This window comes from Penaeus monodon, chromosome 9 (genome assembly GCF_015228065.2).
Source record: "Penaeus monodon isolate SGIC_2016 chromosome 9, NSTDA_Pmon_1, whole genome shotgun sequence".
In the NCBI taxonomy this organism is placed as follows: Eukaryota; Metazoa; Arthropoda; class Malacostraca; order Decapoda; family Penaeidae; genus Penaeus; species Penaeus monodon.
In genome coordinates this window covers 51,395,848-51,413,347 of record NC_051394.1, presented here as the reverse complement: position 1 = coordinate 51,413,347, position 17,500 = coordinate 51,395,848, and the positions used below count along the sequence as shown (strand labels likewise).

General features: G+C 48.8%; 1 protein-coding gene across 1 annotated transcript in view; it reads right to left on the bottom strand.

Moving 5' to 3' along the window:
• The window catches only part of LOC119577251, a 36,222-nt gene that overhangs the window by 2,986 nt on the left and 15,736 nt on the right, over positions 1-17,500 (bottom strand). The window contains exons 2-3 of the mRNA XM_037925001.1: positions 16,844-16,984; positions 5,529-5,737 (exon numbers count right to left, since the gene is read on the bottom strand). Of these exons, the coding sequence (XP_037780929.1) occupies positions 5,529-5,737; positions 16,844-16,973 (339 nt within the window). The 5' untranslated portion in view covers positions 16,974-16,984. The remainder of the gene's footprint in view (positions 1-5,528; positions 5,738-16,843; positions 16,985-17,500) is intronic.

Sequence of the window (17,500 nt, the reverse complement as noted above, 5' to 3'; positions counted from 1 at the left end):
TTGAGGCTCCGCGCTCACTAGGCGGCAAAGATCACGTGTCTTTGTACAATATGATGTATGTAGATGGATAGATAAATAGATAGATAGATTGAGAGAGAGAGAGAGAGAGAGAGAGAGAGAGAGAGAGAGAGAGAGAGAGAGAGAGAGAGAGAGAGAGAAGAGGTTGGTCCTGAAATCTCCTTTCTCTCGTCTTAAAGTCTTCTGTTACCACACATTTAATCATCTCTAGATTTCCCATCTCTTTCTCTTCCCTTAGCACTTCACCTCCCCATCCTCTTTCCTTTCCCCCTCTTTATTCTCTTTCCATTGCTTACAAACATCGCGAATTGTTACCCCGGTGCATTTAATTGTACATCATCACGACGAGAGGAGGGATATGGCGCAGCGAAACCTCGTTGATTGTAAATTGTTATTCTGAAGATACAATGCACAGGCGGTGGATTTTCAGAATAATGGGTGATCACCAACGCTATTTTGGCGAAGAACACGTTTTTAGTTAGAATCATTAATCGTGGAATTGGGGGTGAGTGAGTGAGCAAGAGGGAGAATGAGAGTTAGAGAGTTATTCTTTCTCTCTCTTTATTCTCTCTCCCTCTCTTTATTCTCTCTCTCTTTATTCTCACTCTCTCTTTATTTTCTCTCTCTTTATTCTCTCTCCCTCTCTTTATTTTCTCTCTCTCTTTATCTCTCTCTCTCTCTCTCTCTCCTCTCTCTATCTTTCTCTCTTTCTCTCTCTCTCTCTCTTCTTCTATATATATATATATATATATATATATATATATATATATATATATATATATATTCTCTCCATCTTCTCCCTCTCCTCTCTCTCTCTCTCTCTCTCTCTCTCTCTCTCTCTCTCTCTCTCTCTCTCTCTCTCTCCTCTTTCTTTTTTTTTTCTCTCTTTCTTTTCTCTTTCTCTTTCCTCTCTCTCTCTCTCTCTCTCTCTCTCTCTCTCTCTCTCTCTCCATCTCTTCTTCTATATATATATATATATATATATATATATATATATATATATATATATATATATATATATATATATATATATATATATATATATATAAAGGACGGCGCATCCTTTGCTGTCTAGCAGAGGAGCTATGCGTCGTATACAGGCCAACTTTCTAGCTGCGTTCTTTGCTAACTCTTTGACGTGACTGGTGAAGGTTAGGTGATTATCAATCTGCACGCCAAGAATGTTGATATCCTTGCTAATACTGATGGGTTTGTTATTTAGCTTTATGATGGGTGCAAGGGCGTTCTCCGGTGTCTGACGTCTAGATATAATCATTGCTTGGGTTTTATCTGGTGCCAGAGTAACCTGCCACTTATTACTCCAATACATTATATAGTCAAGTGTGTCATTTATGTGTCTAACTGCCTCTGCGCGGTTTTGGGTATCGCAGGTGAAATTGAGAGTGCAGTCGTCAGCGTAAGCATAAGCTTCAGGGATGAGCTGCAGGATATCATTAAAGTAAACGTTCCACAGAAGTGGTCCGATTACACTGCCTTGAGGTACACTGGCTTGAATGGGGAATTCACTGGATGTGTGACCATTAACGACAACTCTCAATGTTCTTTCTTGGAGGTAGTCCTCGAGTAGCATTAGTAGATTGCCGTCAATTCCAAAGCTCTTCAGCTTCGATGCAAGGCCCTTGTGCCACACTCTATCAAAGCTCCTGCTATATCGAGTGCAACAACGAAGGTGTCCTTGCGAGTATCAAGAGCTTGGTGCCATACTGTAGTTAGGTGCAGAAGTAGGTCTGAAGCCGATCTCTGTGACCTGAAGCCAAATTGTCTTGTACTGAGTAGATGTTTTTTATCAAAATAATGAGTTAGTTTGTTTGCTAGAATCTTTTCAAATATTTTGCCTACGGAGGAAAGGAGTGAAATTGGGCGATAGTTATTTGGATCTGATTTACTCTTCTTTTTGTGTACTGCCACAATGTTTGCTTTCTTCCAAATATTAGGCCATTTACTGTACCTCAGGCATGTTTGGAAAAGTGAGGCAAGAGGAGCAGCCAGCTGCCAGCACACTTGTGAAGTGTGTGAGGACTGACTTTATCGGGTCCTATGGCCTTATGGACATCAACCTTATTTAGATGCTGCCTGACTTCTGCTTCAGTGATCACGAAAGAGCTCAGCTTCGAGTGAGTCACGAGAGGCAGACTAGGAGAAGATCGGTCAGGGTCATGTACTCTCATCTTTTCGGAGAAGAGCGAAGCCAGAAGTTCAGCCTTCTCTCTGCTGGATGTTGCAACTGATCCATCAGGCTTGTTGAGAGGGGGGATGCAGTCGTCAGGGGAAATCCTTGTTGTTGTTGATGCAGCTCCACAGCTTTACTTCCTTCTTTTTTTCTTTTTTTTTTTTTTTTTTTTTTTCCCCCCCTTTTTTTTTTTCCCCCCTTTTTTTTTTTTTTTTCCCCTTTTCCTTTTTTTAAAAAAATTATTTTTTTCTTTTACTTCTTTTTTCCCCCTTTTTTTCTTTCCCTTTTCCTTTTTTTTCCCTTTTTTTTTTCCCCCTTTCCCGCCCTTTTTTTTTTCCCTCCCTTTTTTTCCCCCTTTTTTTCCCCTCCCCTTTTTTTCCTCCTCTTTCCCCCCCCTCCTTTCCCTTTTCCCCCTTTTCCTTTTTTCCCCCCTTCCCTTTTTCTTCTCTTTTTTTTTTTTGTTTTTCTTTTTTCTTTTTTTTTTTTTTTTCCTTTTTTTTTCCTCCCTTTTCTTTCCCATTTCCCCCCCCGGGGTTTTTCCCCCCTCCCCCCCCTTTTTTTTCCTTTTTCTCCTTCCTTTTCTCTTTTTTCTTTTTTCCTTTTTCCCCCCTTTTTTTTATTTTCCCCCCGGGTCTTTTTTTGTCTTTCTTTTTTTTTTTTCTTTTTTTCCTATTATTTTTTTTCCCTTTCTTCCTCCTTTTTTTTTTTTTTTGCCTCCCCCTTTCTTCCTTCCTTTTTTCTTCCTCCTTTTTTTCCCTTTTCCTTTATTCTCCTCCTCCTTCTCTCTTTTTCTTTTTCTTTCTTTCCCCTCTCTCTCTTTTCCCTTCCTTTAAATTTTTTTTTTTTTTTCTTTTTTTTCTTCTTTTTTCCTCTTTCCTTCTCTCTCTCTTTCTCTCTCTCTTTTTCCTTTCCCTTTTTTTTTCTCCCTCCTCTTTCTCTCTCTCTCCTTTTCTCTCCTCTCCTCCCTCTTCTTTCTCCTCTCTCTTTTTCTCTCTTTTTCTTTTTTCTCCCCCTTCCCTCCTTTCTTTTTCCTCTCTCTCCCTCCTCTCTCTCTTCTTCTTCTTCTTCTCTCTTTCTTTCTCCCCCCTCTCTCTCCCCCTCCCTCTCCCCCTCCCCCTTTCTTTCTCCCCCTCTCCTTTCCTCTCTCCCCCTTTTCTCTCTCTCCCCCTTTCTCTCTCTCCCCCTCCTTTTTTTCTCTCCTCTCTCTCTCTCCTCCTTCTATCTCTCTCTCTCCTCTCTCTCCCCTCCCTCTCTCTCTTTCTGTTCTCCCCCTCTCCCCTCTCCCCCCTCCCTTCCTTCCCCCCTCCTCTTTCTCTCTCTCTCTCGGCTCTTCCTCCTCCTTCTTTCTCTCCTTCCTCTCTCTCTCTCTCTTTCTCTCTTCTCTTTCTCTTCTCTCTTTCTCTCCTCTCTCTCCCTTTCCTCTCTCTCTCTTCCTCTCTCTCTCTTCCTCCCTCCCTATTTCTCTCTCTCTCTTTCTCTCCTCCCTTCTCTCTCTCATCATCTTTCTCCTCCTCTTCCTCTCCCCCTCTCTTTCCCTCCTCTCCGTTTTCTCCTCCTCCCTCTCTTTTCTCTCTCTTTCTCTCTCTTTCTCTTTCTTTCTCTTTCTTTCTCTTTCTTTCTCGTTTTCTCTCTCTCCTTTCTTTTTCTCTCTCTCCTCTCTTTTTCTCTCTCTACTCTCTTTTTCTCTCTCTCCTCTCATTTTCTCTCTCTCCTCTCATTTTCTCTCTCTATCTCCCTCTCTCCCTTCCTCCCTCCCTCTCTCCCCTTCCTCCCTCTCCCTCCCTCCCCCTCCCTCTCCCTCCCTCCCTCCCTCTCCCTCCTCTCTCTCTTCCCTCCCTCCCTCCCTCTCCCTCCCTCCCTCCCTCCCTCTCCTCTCTCTCTCTCTCTCTCCTCCTCCTCCTCTCCCTCCTCTTCCTCTCTCTCCCTCCCTCCCTCTCCCCTCCCCCCTCTCCTCTCCCTCTTCTCCCTCCCTCCCTCTCCTCTCTCTCCCTCCCTCTCCTCCCCCTCTCTCTCCCCTCCCCTTCTCCCTCTCTCTCCTCCCCCTCTCCCTTCTCTCCCTCCCTCCCTCTCCCTTCTCTCTCCCTCCTCCCTCTCCCTCTCTCTCCCTCCCTCCCTCTCCTCTTTCTCCTCCCTCCTCTCCTCTCTCTCCCTCCTCCACTCCCTCCTTCCTCTCCCCTCTCTCTCCCTCCCTCCCCCCCCTTCTCTTCTCCTCCTCTCTCTCTCTCCCCCCTCCCTCCCTCCCCCCCTCTCCCTCCCCTCCTCCCTCCCTCTCCCTCCCTCCCTCTCCTCCTCTCCCCTCCCTCCCTCTCTCTCCCTCCCTCCCCCTCTCTCTCTCCCCCTCCCTCCCTTCCCTCCCTCTCCCTCTCCCCCTCCTCCCTCCCTCTCCCTCCCTCTCCTCTCCCTCCTCTTTTCCCTCCCCCCCTCTCCCTCTCCCTCCCTCCCCCCTCTCTCCTCCCCTCCCCCCTCTCTCTTTCTCCCCCCCTCTCCTCCTCCCCCTCCCCTCTCTCTCTCTCTCTTCCTCCCTCTCTCCCTCCTCCCCCCTCCCCCTTTTCTCCCTCCCTCCTCTCTCTCCCTCCTCCTCTTCTTCCTCCCTCCCTCCCTCTCTCTCTCTCCCTCCTTCTCCCTCTCTCTCCCCCCTCCCTCCCTCCCTCCCTCCCTCTCCTCCTCCTCCCTCCTCTCCCTTTCTCCCCTCCCCCCTCTCTCTCTCCCCCCTCCTCCCTCTCCTCTCCCCATCCCTCCCTCCCTCTCCCCCCCTCCCTCCCTCCCCTCACTCCCTCCCTCCCCTCCCCTCCTCTCTCCTCTCCCCCTCCCTCCCCCCTTCCCTCTCTCCCTCTTCTCTCTCCCTTTTCTCTCTCCTTCTCCCTCCTCTCTCTCTCTCTCCCCTCCCTCTCCCTCTCCTCCCCCTCCCTCCCTTTTCCTCTCTCTCTCCTCTCCCTCCTCCCTCTCTCCTCTCCCTCTTCCTTCCTCCCTCCTCCCTCTCTCCCCCTCTCTCCCCCCCCTCCCTCTCTCCTCCCTCCCCTCCCCTCTCCCTCTCCCTCCCTCCTCCTCCTCTCCCCTCCTCTCTCTCCCCCTCCCCTCTCCCTCCCCTCCCCCCTCTCCTCTCTCCCCTCCTCCTCTCTTTTTCCCTCCCTCCTCTCCCTCCCCCCCTCTCCCTCTCCCTTCTCTCTCTCTCCTCTCTCTCCCTCTCCCTCTCTCTCCCCTCTCCTCCCTCTCCCTCTCTCCCTCCCTCCCTCTCTCTCTCTCTCCCTACCTCCCTCTCCCTCTCCCTCTCCCTCCCCTCCCCCCCCCCCCCCGACCCCTACCGGCGAGGCACACTCACGTAAACCGTGACCCCCGGCAGGTTGTGGTCCACCTTGACCTCCGGGTAGTTCTGCGGGATGAAGCTGTAGAACTGCTCGCCGTCCTTGTACCACCTGACGGAGTAGAAGCCCTTGACGCCCGCCGACCAGAGGCACTCCAGCTGGGCACTCCGGCCCGAGATGCCTGGCTGGGGCACCTTCACGTCGTGGACCAGGACGCCCTGGGTTCCTGTGGGGCGAGGAAGCAGAGGAGGCTTCGTGAGGGGGGAATGTGAGGGGAGGGAGGAGGGAGGGAAAGGAGGGGGAGGGGAGGGAGGGAGGGAGGGAGGGAGGGAGGGAGGGAGGGAGGGGGAGGGAGGGGAGAAAGGAGGGGAGGGAGGGAGGAGGGGGAGAGAGGGAGGAGGGAGGGAAAGGAGGGGGAGGGAGGGAGGGAAAGGAGGGAGGAGGGAGGGAAGGGAGGGGGAGGGTGGAGGGATAGGAGGGAGAAGCGGGAGTGCTATATTTTCTGACTATTGGTGTGTGCGTGTGCGTGTATGTGAGTGTATGAAAAAACGCACATGTTTGTGTCTGTTGCGTGTCAGAGCCCGTGCTGGCACACCTCCACCGAGCAGCCGACGAGAACCGTGCAGATGGCGCATCGTATTAAACTTAAAAGTTTTTTTTTTTTCTAAATAAAAAAGAAAAAAAAACTTCCTATGTGAGGACAAAACTAGCATTATTTGACATCTGTATGTTAACAGGTAGCTTTGAGTGATCATTCATTTATTCCACCGATGGCTATGTTCGCAAGGAAAATGTAACTTGCATGATTAATGTTCTCGAAAAATACGAAATAATGATGCTAATATTACTTACTGCAACAAAATACTAAAACCTAAAAAAAAATATCATTATCATTATCATCATTATCATTATCATTGTCATTTTCATTATCATTACCATTATTATTATAATTATTATTATTACTATTACTATTATCATTATCATTGTCATCCATAGTATCATTGTCATATCATTATTATCATTATTTTCTTATTATTATTATTATTATCATCATTATTACTATTATCAATATTATTATTACCAGTACCATTATTGTTTTCACTACATCATCATCGCTACCATTATCATCACTACTATTACTATTATTACAGTTTATAGTCACTGCCATTATCCTAACTTCAAAAATACCGCAAACGACGAAAATTAGACATGATATAAAAGGCATATTTCGAGAAAGCGTTTTGTCAAAGCTAATCTCACTTAACTGAATGACCGTCACAAAATTAAGCTTCGGGGCAATTAAACGCATCTGAAACAAAGCTGCCTAAATGCAACTAATGTAATCTTGCTCAGGTTGCAACGCAGGTCAAACGACTAACTCCGATTATAATTTGGGTTAATTCTGATAATTCCTCATTTTTCTCTCTCTTCTCCTTTCTCTTTCTTTTTCTTCTTCTTGTTCTCCCTTTTCTTATTTTCTTTCTTCTAGTTCTTTATTTTCTTCTTATTTCCCTTTCTTCTCCTTCTCTTTCTCTTTCTCTTTCTCATTCTCATTCTCATTCTCATTCTCATTCTCATTCACATTCACATTCACATTCACATTCACATTCTCATTCTCATTCTCTTTCTCCTTCTCTTTCTCTTTCTCTTTCTCCTTCACCTTCTCCTTCTCCTTCTTCTTCTTCCGCTTCTTCCGTTTTCTTCTTCTTCTTCTTCTTCTTCTTCTTCTTCTTCCTTCTTCTTCTTCTTCTTCTTCTTCTTCTTCTTCTTCTTCTTCTTCTTCTTCTTCTTCTTCTTCCTCTTCCTCTTCCTCCTCCTCCTCCTCCTCCTCCTCCTCCTCCTCCTCCTCCTCCTCCTCCTCCTCCTCCTCCTCCTCCTTCCTCTCTTTCTCCTCCTCCTCCTCCTCTCTTTCTCCTCCTCCTCCTTCCTCTCTTTCTCCTCCTCCTCCTCCTTCCTCTCTTTCTCCTCCTCCTCCTTCCTCTCTTTCTCCTCCTTCCTCCTTCCTCTCTTTCTCCTCCTCCCTTCTTCCTCTCTTTCTCCTCCTCCTCCCTCCCTCTCTTTCTCCTCCTCCTCCTTCCTCTCTTTCTCCTCCTCCTCCTCTCCTCTCTTTCTCCTCCTCCTCCTTCCTCTCTTTCTCCTCCTCCTCCTTCCTCCTTTCTCCTCCTCCCCCTTTCCCCTCTCTTTCCTTCCTCCTCCTCCTTCCTCCTTTCTCCTCCCCCTCGGGTTTGGTTTAAAAAAAGCTTTTTTCTTAATTTGGTTTTTTTTTTGGGGGCAAAAGGGGGGGCCGTTTCTCCTCCCCTTTTTTGGGGTGGTCCCCTTTTGACGGAAAAACCCCCCTTTAATTTTTTTAACCCCATTGGGGGGCTTTTTTGGGGGGTTAAATTCTTTGGTCCCAAAAAAAAGAAAAAAAAAAAAAAAAAAAAAAAAAAAAAAAAAAAAAAAAAAAAAAAAAAAAAAAAAAAAAAAAAAAAAACCCCCCCCCCCCCCCCCCCCCCCCCCCCCCCCCCCCCCCCCCCCCCCCCTGCCAAAAAACTTTATATCCAAAACAAAAATGGTCAGGGTTGCCCCATTTTTGGGGGGGCAACCTTCCCCCTTTTCTTCGCGGTTTTGGATCCATATTGGAGGGGGGTCAGTCGTCAGGGGAAAATCCTTTTTGGGTTTTTTTGATGCAGTCCAATTTAAAACTTCCACGAAGCAAATTTTTAAGGGGGGTCCTTTTTAATGATTAATTGCCCATTTTTACACTTCATTCTCCTGAAAGCCTCGAGAAAATTTTTTGGTTGGGTCTTAAACGTTTTCCAGGCCCTTTTTCATTTTTTTCGATGCCATTCCCCTTCAGTACCAAACCTGGTGATCTGTGGATTTTGTCTGAGGGCTTTTTATAAAAATGCTTGTAGGTGATGTTTTTTAAAAGAGTTTTTGTGCTTTTCTTTTCTTTTTTTCCTCCTTTTATTTGGGCTTTTTTTTTCTTTCTCTTCTTTTTTGTTCCCTTTTCTTCTTCCTTCTTTCTTCCCTCCTTTTTTCTCCCCCTTTTTAAATTAATTTAATATTTTATATAATTTAAAATATTTAAAAATTATTTTTCTCCTTTTTCCTTCTGCTTCTTTCCCCTTCCTTCTTATCACAAAACTATCTATTCTATCTCTCTCTCTTCTTTCGCCCTTCACTTTTCTCCTCTTTTCCCTTTCCCCCTTTTCTCTCCCGGGTTTTTTTTTTCCTCCCCTTTTTCCTTCCCCCTCCTTTTCTCTCTTCCTTCACGTTTTCCCTTTCCCCCCCCCCTTTTTCCCCCCCTTTCCCCCCCCCCCCCCCCCACCCCCCCCCCCTCCACCCCTTTTTTTCTTTTTCTTTTTTTTTCTCCCCTTTTTTTTTTCCTCTTCCCCCCCTTTCCTTTTTTCCTCTCTCTTCTCTCTCTCTCCCTCCCCCCTTTCCTCTCTCCCCTTTTCTCTCGCCCTCTCTTTCTCTTCTTCTCTCCCTCTTTTCCCTTCTCTCTCTCCTTTCCCCTCCCCCTCCCCTTCTCCTCCCCCTTTTCCCCTCTCTCTCTCTTTTTCTCTCTCTTCCTTTTTTTTTTTTTTTATTTTTTTTTTTTCTCTCTCTCTCTTCCCTCTCTTTCTCTCTCTTCTTTTCTCTCCTTCTCTCTCTTTCTCTCTTCCCCTTTTTTCTCTTTCCCCTCTTTTTCTCCCCTCTCCTCTCTTTTTCTCTCTCCCCTTTCTCCTCCCCCCCTTTTTTCTCTCTCTTTCCTCCCTCTCTCTCTCTCTCACTTTTCCTCTCTCTGTCTCTTCTTTTCTCCGTTTTCTCCCCTCTCCTCTCTTTTCCTCTCTCTCCCCTCCCCTCCTCTCTCTCTCTCTCCTCTCTCTCTTCTCTCTCTCTCCCCCTTTCTCTCTCCTTCTCTTTCTCTTCTTTCTCTTTTTCTTTTCTCTTTCTTTTTTTTTCTTTTTCTTTCTCTTTTCCTCTCTTTTTTCCTTTTTTTTCTCTCTCTCCTCTCTTTTCTCTTCCCCCTCTCTTTTCTCTCTCTCCTCCCCTTTTCTCTCTTCCTCTCTTTTTTCTCTCTCTCCTCCTTTTCTCTCTCTCTCTTTTTTCTTTTTTCCCTTTTCTCTCTCCCCCCTTTCTCTCTCTCTCTTTTTTTTTTCTTTCTCTCCTTTCTCTTTCTTTCTCTTTCTTTTCTCTTTTTTTTCTCCCCCTCTTTTCTCTCTCATTTTCTCTCTTCCTCTCTTCTCTCTCCCCCCTTCTCTCTCTCTCTCTCTCTTTTCTTTTCCCCCTCTCTCCTCTTTTTTTCTTTTTCCCTCTCTCTCCCTTTTCCCTTCCTCCCCCCTCTTTTTTCCCCTTCTCCCTCCCTCTCTCCCTTTCCCTCCCTCTCCTTCCCTCTCTCTCCTTCCCTCCCTCTCCCTTCCCCCTCTCCTCTCTCCCTTCCTCCTCTCCTCCCTCCCTCCCTCCCTCCCCTCTCCCCCCTCTCCTCTCCCTCCCCCCTCCCTCCCCCCTTCTCTCCCCCCTCCCTTCTCCCCTTTCTTCCCTCCCCCCTCCCTCTTCCTCTCTCTCCCTCCCTCCCTCTCCTGTTCACTGTCTCTCCCTCCTCCCTCCCCTCTTTTTCTCCCTCCCCCCCTCTCCCCCTTTTTTCCCCTCCCCCTCCCTCTCTCCCCCTCCCTCCCTCTCCCTCTCTCTCCCTCCTCCCTCCCTCCCCCTCCCCTCTCTCTCCCTCCCCCCTCTCCCTCTCCTCTCTCCCTTCCTCTCCCCTCTCTCCCTCCCTCCCTCCTCTCCCTTTCTCCCCCTCCCTCCCTCCCTCCCCCTCCCTTTCTCTCTCTCCCTCCCTCCCTCCCTTCCTTCCTTCCTTTTTCTTTTCTCCCTCTCTCCCCCCCCCCCCTTTTCCCCCCTCTCTTCCCCCCTCCCTCTCCCTCTCTCTCCCTCCTCCTCTCCCTCCCCCCTCCCTCTCCCCCCTCCCCCCTCTCCCTCTCCTCCCTCGCCTCCCCCTTCTCTCCCCCCTCCCCCTCCCCCCTCCCTCCCCCTCTCTCTCCCCCCCTCTCTCCCCCCTCCCTCCTCTCCCTCTCTTCTCCCTTCCCCCTCTCCCTCTCTCCCCCCTCCTCCCCCCCTCTTTTTCCCCTCCCCCCTCTCCCTCCCTCCCCTCTCTCCCCCCCCTCCCTCCCCCTCTCCCCCTCCCCTTCCCCCCTTTCCCCTCCCTCCCTCCCCCTCTCCCTCCCTCCCTCCCTTCCCTCTCTCCCCCTCCCTCCCTCCCCCTCTCCCTCTCTCTCCCCCTCTACCCCTCTCCCCCCTCCCTCTCCCTCCTCCCCCCCCTCCCCTCCCTCTCTCTTCCTCCCTCCCTTCCCTCTCTCTCCCTCCCCCCCTTCCCTCTCCCTCCCCTCTCCCCCCCCTCTCCCCCCCTCTCTCCCCCTTCCCCCTCTCTCCCTCCCCTCTCTCTCTCCCCCCCTTCCCTCCCCTCTCCCCCCTCCCTTTCCCCTCTCTCCTCCCTCCCTTCCCTCTCTCTCATTCCTCTCCCCCCCCTCTCCCTCTCCCCCTCCCTCCCTCTCCTCTCTCCCCCCCCCCTCCCCCCCTTTTTCCCTCCCCTCCCTCCCCTCCCCCCCTCCCTCCCTCTTCCCCCCTCTCCCTCCCTCCCTCTCCCTCCTCTCCCTCCCTCCCTCTCCCTCTCTCTCCCCCCTCTCCTCTCTCTCCCCCCCTCCCTCTCCCTCTCCCTCCCTCCCCCCCTCCCTCTCCCTCCCCTCTCCCTCCCTCCCTCCCTCTCCCTCTCCCTCCCTCACTCCTCTCCCCTCTCTTCCCTCTCCCCTCTCTCTCCCCCTCTCCCCCTTCCTCCCTCTCCCTCCCCCCTCTCCCTCTCTCCCCCCCCCCCTTCCCCCCCTCTCCCTCCCCTCCCTCCCTCTCCCCTCCTCCCCCTTCTTCCCCCCCTCCCTCTCCCCCTTTCTCCCTCCCTCCCCTCCCTCTCTCTCCCTCCCTCCTCTCCCTCCTTCCCTCTCCCTCTTTTCCCTCCCTCCCTCTCCCTCTCTCCCCCCTCTCCTCTCTCCCTCCCCCCCTCCCTTTTCCTCTCCCCCTCCTTCTCCTCTCTCCTCCTCTCCCTCCCTCCCCCCTCTCTCCCCCTTCCTCCCTCCCTCTTCTTCCCCCTCTCTCTCCCCCCTCCCTCCTCTCCCCCTCTCTCTCCCTCCCTCCCTCTCCCTCTTCTCCCTCCCCCCCTCTCTCTCCCCCTCCCTCCCCCTCTCTCTCTCTCTCCCTCTCTCTCTCTCTCTCCCCCCTTCTCTCTCTCTCTCTCTCTCTCTCCTCTCCTCCCTCTCCCCTCCCTCCCTCCCCTCCTCCTTCCTCCCTCTTTTCTCTCCCTCCCTCCCCTCTCCCCCCTCCCCCCCTCCCCTCTCCCCTCCCCCCCTCTCCCTCTCTCTCCCTCCCCCCTCTCCCTCTCCCTCCCCTCCCTCCCCCCCTTTCTCTCCCTCCCCCTACTCTCTCTCCCTCCCTCTCCCTCTCCCCCCCTCCCTCTCCCTCTCTCTCCCCCCTCCCTCTCCCTCTCCTTCCCTCCCTCCCTCTCCCTCCCCCCTCTCCCTCTCCTCCCTCCCTCCCTCCCCCCCTCCCCTTCCCTCCCCTTTCCCCTCTCCCTCCCTCCCTCCCTCTCCCTCCCTTTCCCTTTTCCCTCTCTCTCCCCTCCCTCCCCCCTTTCCCCTCCTTCCCTCCCCCCCTCCCCCCCTTTCCCCCTCTCCCTTCTCTCCTCCCCCCCCTTTCCCCCCTCTTCTCCTCCCCCTTCTCCTTCTCTCCCTCCCCCCCTCCCCTCTCTCTCCCTCCCCCCCTTTCCCCTTCTCCCTCCTCCCTCTCCCTTCCCTTCTCTCCCTCCCCCTTCCCTCCCCTCTCTCTCCCCCCTTTTCCCTCCCCTCTCCCTCCCTCCCCCCTTTCTCTCCTCCCCCCCCCCCCTCTCTCTCCCCCCCTCCCCCCCCTCCCCCTTCCCTCCCTCTCCCCTCCCCCCTCTCCCTTTCTCCCCCCCTCCCTCCCCCTCTCTCTCCCCCTCCCCCCCCCCCCACCCCTCCCGGCGGGGCACACTCAGAAAACCGTGACCCCCCGGCAGGTTGTGGTCCCCCTTGACCCCCGGGTATTTTCTCGGGATGAAGCTGTAGAACTGTCGCCGTCCTTGAAACCACCGACGGAGAGAGCCCTTGACCCCCCGGGCCGCCCAGAGGCACTCCAGCGGGGCACTCCGGCCCGAGATGCCTGGCTGGGGCCCTTTTACGTGTGGACCAGGACGCCCTGGGTTCCTGGGGGCGAGGAACAGAGGAGGCTGTTGGGGGGGGAATGTGAGGGGGGGGGAAGGGGGGAAAAAGGAGGGGGAGGAGGGAGGGAAGGGAGGGAGGAGGGAGGGAAGGGAGGAGGGAGGAAAAGGAGGGGGAAAGAGGGAGGAGGGAAGGAAAGGAGGGGGAGGGAGGGAGGGAAGGGAGGGAAGGGAGGGAGGAGGGAGGAAAAGGGAGGGGGAGAGAGGGAGGAGGGAAGGAAAGGAGGGGGAGGGTGGAGGGTGGAGGAGAAGCGGAGTGCTATATTTCGCATTGGTGTGTGCGTGTGTGTGTATGTGAGTGTATGAATAAACGCACATGTTTGTGTCTGTTGCGTGTCAGAGCCCGTGTTGGCACACCTCCACCGAGCAGCCGACGAGAACCGTGCAGATGGCGCATCGTATTAAACTTTAATTTTTTTTTTTTAAAATAAAAAAAAAAAAAACTTCCTATGTGAGGACAAAACTATATTATTTTACATTGTATTTTAAACAGGTAGCTTTGAGTGATCACTTTTATTCCCCCCGTGACTATGTTCGAAAGGAAATGTAACTTGCATGATTAATGTTCTCAAAAATACAAATAATGATCTAATTTTACTTACAGAATGAAAAACCTAAAAAAAAAATCATTATCATTATCTCATTATCATTATCATTGTCATTTTCTTATCATTACCTTTATTTTTATAATTATTATTTTACTATTCTATTATCATTATCATTGTCATCCATAGATCATTGTCATTATCATTATTATCATTTTTTTCGTTTTTATTATTTTATATCATCATTTTACTATTATAAATTTTTATTACCAGTAACCTTATTGTTTTCACTACCATCACGCTACCATTACCATCACTACTATTACTATTATTACAGTTTATAATCACTGCCATTATCCTAACTTCAAAAATACCGCAAACGACGAAAATTAGACATGATCTAAAAGGCATATTTCGAGAAAGCGTTTTGTCAAAGCTAATCTCACTCAACTGAATGACCGTCACAAAACTAAGCTTCGGGGTAATTAAACGCATCTGAAACAAAGCTGCCTAAATGCAACTCATGTAATCTTGCTCAGGTTGCAACGCAGGTCAAACGACGAACTCCGATTATAATTTGGGTTAATTCTGATATTTCCTCATTTTTCTCTCTCTTCTCCTTTCTCTTTCTTTTTCTTCTTCTTGTTCTCCCTTTTCTTATTTTCTTTCTTCTAGTTCTTTATTTTCTTCTTATTTCCCTTTCTTCTCCTTCTCCTTCTCTTTCTCATTCACATTCTCATTCTCTTTCTCTTTCTCTTTCTCTTTCTCCTTCGCCTTCTCCTTCTCCTTTTCTTCTTCCGCTTCTTCCGTTTTCTTCTTCTTCTTCTGTTTCTTCTTCTTCTTCTTCTTCTTCTTCTTCTTCTTCTTCTTCTTCTTCTTCTTCTTCTTCTTCTTCTTCTTCTTCTTTTCTTCTTCGTCTTCTTCGTTTTCTTCGTCTTCTCCTTTTTCTTCTTCTTCTTCTTCTTCTTCTTCCTCTTCTTCCTCTTCCTCCTCCTCCTCCTCCTCCTCCTCCTCCTCCTCCTCCTCCTCCTCCTCCTCCTCCTCCTCCTTCTCCTCCTCCTCCTCCTTCCTCTCTTTCTCCTCCTGCTCCTTCCTCTCTTTCTCCTCCTCCTCCTCCTTCCTCTCTTTCTCCTCCTCCTCCTTCCTCTCTCTCTCCCTCCTCCTTCCTCTCTTTCTCCTCCTCCTCCTTCCCTCTCTTTCTCCTCCTCCTCCTCCTTCCTCTCTTTCTCCCCCTCCTCCTTCCTCTCTTTCTCCTCCTCCTCCTTCTCCCTCTCTTTCTCCTCCTCCTCCTCTTCCTCTCTTTCTCCTCCTCCTCCTTCCTCTCTTTCTCCTCCTCCTCCTTCCTCTCTTTCTCCTCCTCCTCCTTCCTCTCTTTCTCCTCCTCATCTTCCTACTACTCCTAGTCCTCCTCTTCCCTCCCAGATCCTTACATTCATAGCCACTGATAACAAAAGAAAAGGAATTTCGTTTTTCTTTGGGGGGAATGTTTGTTTTCATTTGTCCGTAACATAGAGCACTGTCCTTACACAAATGTTATGAGCATAAGTATCAACTGAAAAAGTTTCTAAGTTACGATAAAGATAACCTAAATGTAACCTTAATAGTAAAATACTAATAAATATAGGATAATAACGTATATATAACACTAATTAATTAATAACTATATGGTAACAACATACTAATAACTACATAACAATAGCTTTACACATCCAGACCTCATTTAAATTATACACTCTGCCTTTATCACAACCAATCAAATCTACGTTTTAAAAGCTACGCCCATTCAACCTCCCCTGATATAACCTATAACCAACAAATTACTCCCAAGTTACCCTGATTAGTGAGGAGTAATCACATCAACACTACAGTCTATTAATCGAACTTTGACCTGATCTTAGGAACATGCCTTTCCACGTTTCCATGTGTTTCTGTCAACCTCTAATATCCCGTGGAAGTGTAATTCTTAGTTTTATTGGTTCGTTTATCTGTTTACTTGTTTGTTTGCCTGTTTGTTGTTTTATTCGGGGATTTATGTGCTTGTTTATTGTTTATGTAAGTTGTCCCATAAAAGGTAGGGACACGACTTTTATGGTAAGGTGAGAAAATCTTTAACATATGGATGAAATATGTTTTATAACAGTTGTCTTTATTAACAAGATAAGGATGTAAAAGGAACAGATATTTACCAAAGTATGAAATATCAGATATGAAATAAATATGGTAAATAAAAAGAGAATAATAGTATGATAATTTTGAACCCCTTGTCTCCTCTCTTACCCTTCTCTAATCACTCTTTCCCCACACCTTCGATACTCTCTCCCTTCCCCTCCCCCTTCCCTTCCCCCGTCTCATGAGAACCGCATCCAGAGGTTGAAGAGAACCTGCAGGAGAGCATCCTAATGAAGAGCACGAAGTGTACTAGAGTCTCATAAGAAGGACTGTGCGTCATTCTGTAAGGATATTGTACTGATAAAGAAAGCTGTGGAGAGTATTGCTAGCTAACATTGAGTCATACTTAGCTTGATCAGATTATGTGGTATTAGTAGTAATTAGAGCTATCAACAATGGCATTATGAACCCTATCATAATTAGCACAATTACTATTAGAGCATCGGTGATATTGCATGTTTCCGTTGAAGCTGTTAGTTATAATGTAATAGAAGCAATACTCATTATGGTCATAGCAATGATACTACCATCACTAACAGCAGGGTTAATAACCTCAGCTATTATGCCAACAATATCTAATTCTGAACCAGAAAAAAAGGGATTTATCTGAAGCGGTTATCACACCCCTTGTCCACACCTCATAACTATGGAACATCATTTAGCAGGGGAGAGAACGAGAGGGGGAGGAGAGGGGAGCGGGTGCGCATGGGGAGGGGGAATAAGGGTGCATGGGGAAGATAGGGCACAGACAGGGGGAGAAATGGGTACAGGGAGAGGGCAGAGGAGGGTGCATGGGAAGGGGCAATGTGGATACACGAGAAGGGGAAATGAGAGCAAAGGGGAAGGGGGGGAGAGCATACATGAGGAAGGGGTAATGAGGCTGAGGAGGAGGGAGGAAGGGGGAGTGGAAGAGGGGGTTATAGGGGGAAGGGGAAAGACGTACAGGCAAGGGAAGCAAGGGGTGCAGTGAAGAGGAAATTGAGGTAGAAGGGGAGAAGAGAGGGATAGAGGATGCACGGAGAGAGGCAATGAGGTAGAGGAGGGGGGAGGGGAAAGGGTATAGAGGGGGGAAGGGGAGAGCAGCAGCCACCAGCCTGCGCTTCCATTTATTCGCTTAATAAAGCCGATCGTCTAAATAAAGTGCCTGAGTTCGAGATACTGACGCCGGGGGGAAGGGGAAGAGATAATCAACGCGGCTTCTTTGTAAATTAGTCTGCGGGTTTTGCTGTTATGGTTATGGATGGTAATGATAATGGAACTAACAATGCAGTAAATTCAAACGTTGCATTATGATAAATTCAAATATTTCTGGTTTACGCTAGATTGCGAAAAAAAGAAAATCTTTCGGTCATACACACACATCGCGCGCACTCACCTGTGCTCATGCAAGGCAGCGCCACGAGGAGATACAGCAACAATCTGCAATGATGGCGGGAATAAGAAGCCGAATAAACGATGGAAGAGAAGAGAAGAGAATAAATTCTTCGATCGTAGAGAAGACTCATGCTTGGGATATCTGCAAAGGAAGAGAAAAAATAAGGTATCAGTCGGTGTCACTTTGAGATTTCTTCCTAATATACCTTGTTATTGTGTCTGTGCTGTGAGAGGAAGTCAGACATACAGCATATGTGTAGACAAATGCATGTACATATGTATATACGCATATGTATCTATATATATACCTACATAGATACATGCATATGTGTATGTATGTATGTATGTATTATATATATATTATATATATATATATATATATATATATATATATATATATATATAAGTAGATAGAGAAGAGAAAAGAGGGAGAGAGAGAGAGAGAGAGAGAGAGAGAGAGAGAGAGAGAGAGAGAGAGAGAGAGAGAGAGAGAGAGAGAGACCTTCTTCGAACCTCCGAGTAAAGTGAAATTCCTTCGGCACCAAGAGCCGCCTCACCCAAAGTCCATAAACTTCCCGAAGGACAAACGACTCCTGAGAATCCTCCGTAGGATTTGCCTGGTCACCCCCCCCCCCCCGAACGACCCCGAACGACCGAA